General features: G+C 42.8%; 1 protein-coding gene across 1 annotated transcript; it reads left to right on the top strand.

The window, feature by feature from the left end:
• The first annotated feature begins 3157 nt into the window (after positions 1-3157).
• LOC148699105 (uncharacterized) lies at positions 3158-3685 on the top strand. Its single transcript, XM_088678447.1, has one exon. The coding sequence runs from the start codon at positions 3158-3160 to the stop codon at positions 3683-3685; it is 528 nt and encodes a 175-aa protein (XP_088534573.1).
• Positions 3686-4018: the final 333 nt, after the last annotated feature.

The following is a 4018-nucleotide window of genomic DNA, read 5'->3' as shown; positions in this document are numbered from 1 at the left end:
GCCATTACAATCGACAAGCTCCCTAACACAAAATAGTAGGGGTGGAACTTGATGGGTCTCTGAGTCCCACTGCATGGTTCCTGGCTGCTACCATCCCTAACTCGCTTCACACGCACCCCCGACGAAATGGCATACCAGTATGCCTCAACAAAGTCTCTAAACAAATCATCTGAGCTAATCTTGAAGTGAGCAGCTCTGAAGTAGCCAACCTTACTCAAGGACCCGCCTTGACGTTACAATGGCGGTACACCATCATCATTCTTGTGGCTCGAGGAAGACATACTTCAAGAAATTCTACAAATAGAATAAGGAAGATTCATTAGAGGGTTGTCAAAAAAAGAAATAAAAAAAAAGGGAAGCAGCAGTTCTTGGCAAAAATAAAAAAGAAAATATTTGGGAAACCAAGCTACAGAAACCCTGCGAAATTGCCAGGCCCCACGACCTGGCTTATTTCTCCTCATGCCAGCGCCCCAAAAAACATATGAATGCACACTGCACAACCTTGCCGTGGCCTCCCAAACTGTTCTCTCACAAATCCTTAACTTTCGTCAAGTCAAATTTCAAGCCCCAAGGCTCCCAAAAAAATTATGAAGGCAAGGAAATTAAAGTTTTCTTACCTAGAAACAACGAGAAGACAAAGCAAGCAACGAAAGACGATCCTTTGCACGGGTAAGATGTAGAAGAATGCTAAAGGAGGGGGAATAAATATCCTCTAAGCTCTCTCTCGCTTGTAGGGTGGAATAAGTTTCTCTCAAAAAAAAAAAAAAATTGACTTAATAATCCACTTAAGGTGGACTTAAATAAGCTTTGAGAGGAAATTTATTTCCTTTTCCTAGAAGGATCTAATTTCCTATCAAAAGAGAGAATCATTGTCAAAATAGGAAACAATTCAAAGTTTCCCAAGACAAGAAAATCTTTACACCTATTACCCTTTTCTGTGAGCAGCCCAACTAGTGTGGGGGCATTTGTGGAGCCCAAAAATAACCACAAGGCGACACGTGGATTTGTGGATGAAGAAGACAAAAATACCATTGGGGTGTATCAAGATTCCTACGCGCGAGTAGCAGGCAATCATCCTCAACCAAGTCAGAAATGCCTAAAATAGGTAACAATTCAAGACCTATTTCATTCCATATATTTCTTACCTCTTTTTCCCTCTTTTAGCTAAACAATTAGCCATCATTACATAATCTTCAAAATATTAAATCCAAAAATATGTTAATTGGCTAATTAATGGATTAATTACCTAATTAATCCATTAAATGTCAATTAAATCACCCAATTAACCACAAAATATACCCTAAAATACCAAAGGGCTGGCCACCCTTGTTGATTTCACCATATTTACCTATTTTGTCATATTAATTAGCTAGTTAATTTGGCAATAATTCTATTTGCTAAATTAATTAGTCAATTATTCCCATAACTCCAAAATTCAACCTAAATCAAGAACCTAGCCCATAAAAGGAGATAGGTGGCCGGTCCTCTCTCACCCAAAGAGGCCGGCCATTCTCCTATAAAAAGGCTCATATTTTCTCCAAAACACACTTCCACACTTCTTGCTAAAATTCTCCAAAACTCTCAAACACTTTTCTCTCTAAATTCTAACTTTGGCATCGGAGGTTCTTCGGCCAAAGCGCCCCCCTCCAATTCATCGTGGGCGTGTGAGGCTCTTGGCCTTGACCTAAGGTGTTATTTGTTTTGTAGGTGCAATTTTGTCCAAGATCAAGGAGGAAGAAATTTGCATCCACAAATTGGTGCTTTCATTGAAAGGTGAGATCCATACTCATAGAAGACTATCACATAAAAAGGTTTTTCTCTATTTTCTAGTCCATTTGAATATTTTTCATACGTTCTTATTATTAGAATTTTTTATTTGTAAAGGTTCTTTGATAAAACGTATAAGAAAAAATAATGGCTATAAATTTAGAAAATTCCACAAGAGAAATTTCCAATACTCAAGAAATGGGACCGCGAAGATCCACAAGGCAAAATGTGGTCGTAAGCAGAGTGGCACCACCACTACGAGGCTCCACGATGACCCAAGCCGTGCCATCCAAGCTTACACGGGCCCGAGCCCAAGCCTCGTGTTCGTATGCGTCACGCACTGAGCAGCCTGCTCATGTAGCCCAGCTTGCTCCCATGGCTCCCCAAGCAGCCTAAGTTGGCCCGAGACTATCTTAACCATCCGGACCAATCATTGAGCCGGAGGTATTTTCACCACGTTTCTCCACGGATTTGACATTTTCCAACTCAAATATCGTGCCCAGGGCCCACCGTTTTTCCACTGCTCAAGGAGAAACATTCCATCCAAGCTTTTCCGATCCGAATGGCAAACAAAAATTGTCCCGACAAGTCATAGAATTGACGAGCGCCCTTGCACAACAGAATGCCTTGGTCAATCAACTTTTGCAACGCACCGAGATCCAACGTGCCCTAAATGAGGTGTCTCGAAGTAGGACAAAGGCAGACAAGAAACCTCTCAAGCAGCCACTTAACCAACCACCAATCGAGAATTCGGGCAGTGTACACTCCCAATTAGACCCCTGAAACAGCGTACACTCTCGTCTTAGCGGGCGGAGGAGCATGCGCTCTCAACTAGGCCCACAGACAAGTATACATTCACGGTTGGGGCCACGCTCCGATAATCAACAAGAGCAGCCTTCTAGGCAAAGCATTTATTAGCGATTAGGTCCAAGAGGAGCATTATATGCATCACGTTGGAGCATGCAGCATGACAACCGAAGAGAAGCGGTCGCTTAATCTGGTTCAAGTTCAACCAGCAGTTTGCGAAGAAACCTCTCGCCTGCTGGGAATTTATCTCACATACCGCAGTCGCGACATAGACAAGCTGAGCATGTAGAAAGGTAGCCTCAACCAACAAATCAAGACTTGGGGCAGCCGAGAGCTTCGCTACCCCTAACAAAAGTAAATCCAAGAAGAGGTAGAAAGACTTTTCAATGAATGATTCCATGAATTCCGACGCAATGAAATGACTAATGAAACGCTAAGGCAAGATATGACCAACATAAGTAAGTCACCTTTCGTGGACGAGATTGAGTAGGCAGAGGCTCCACGCAAGTTTAGCATGCCGCACTTCATATCTTTCAAAAGAGATGGAGATCCAGAAAGGCACTTAAAGCACTACCGGAGCACGATGGTCCTTTATAGGAACAATGATGCTCTTATATGCAAAATATTCGCCATCACTCTGCAAGGCAAGGCACAAGATTGGTTTCATACCTTGCCACCACTATCCATCCAGAATTTTGATGATCTTTCTTTGGTTTTCACCAAAGAATACTCATCTCACCGCTCGATCAAGAAAAAGTCTGATCACTTGTTCAACATAAAGAAAAACCTAAATGAGTCACTTCGCGATTACGTGAAGAGGTTCAAAGCAGAGAAGGCGAAGATCGTCAGATGTGATGACTCGATAGCATGTGCAGCCTTCCAAAAAGAACTCCCAGCAGACCACCTATTGTTCGGAGAAATGATCATGAAAGAAGACCTAACTTTAGTAGATTCCTTTGCCCTGGCAGAGAAACATGCACTTTGGGACGAGGCTCGGCAAGAAGAAAATGCACCCGAGCAGCCTCAAAAAGAGTCAACAGCTGCTCAGAGGAAAGAGGACAGGAAGCCAGCAAGGGCAAACTGGAGGCCAAGCGCAGGGTCCAACCCATAATTAAAGAAGGCCCGATAACTAAAAACTACTCTAAGTTCTCAATCCCGATCCATCAAATCCTTCATGATATCAAGAAAGAGTTGTGGTTCAAGCTGTCGAAACAATCAAAATGAGATACTTCCAAGTTGGACCATACCAAGTATTACGCATTCCACCGAGGTCCCAGTCACACAACCGACGACTACTACACTTGGAAGAACTACCTAGAGAAGCTCGTGAAAGAAGGCAAAGTCGATAGATACTTAGACAAGCCGGCTACATAGCCAAGAAGGAATGCAGACGAAGAAGATGAGCCGCCAACCAAAATGATTCGAATCAATGGCATTTTTGCCT

The sequence above is a fragment of the Pyrus communis genome, chromosome 1, assembly GCF_041283825.1.
Source record: "Pyrus communis isolate YQ-2024b chromosome 1, ASM4128382v1, whole genome shotgun sequence".
Taxonomy (NCBI): Eukaryota; Viridiplantae; Streptophyta; class Magnoliopsida; order Rosales; family Rosaceae; genus Pyrus; species Pyrus communis.
This window is presented reverse-complemented; position numbering and strand designations above follow the sequence as displayed.

Bases quoted from the DNA above. Each gene is read 5' to 3' on its own strand.
- LOC148699105 (XM_088678447.1), top strand. From the start codon at position 3,158: ATGGTCCTTTATAGGAACAATGATGCTCTTATATGCAAAATATTCGCC.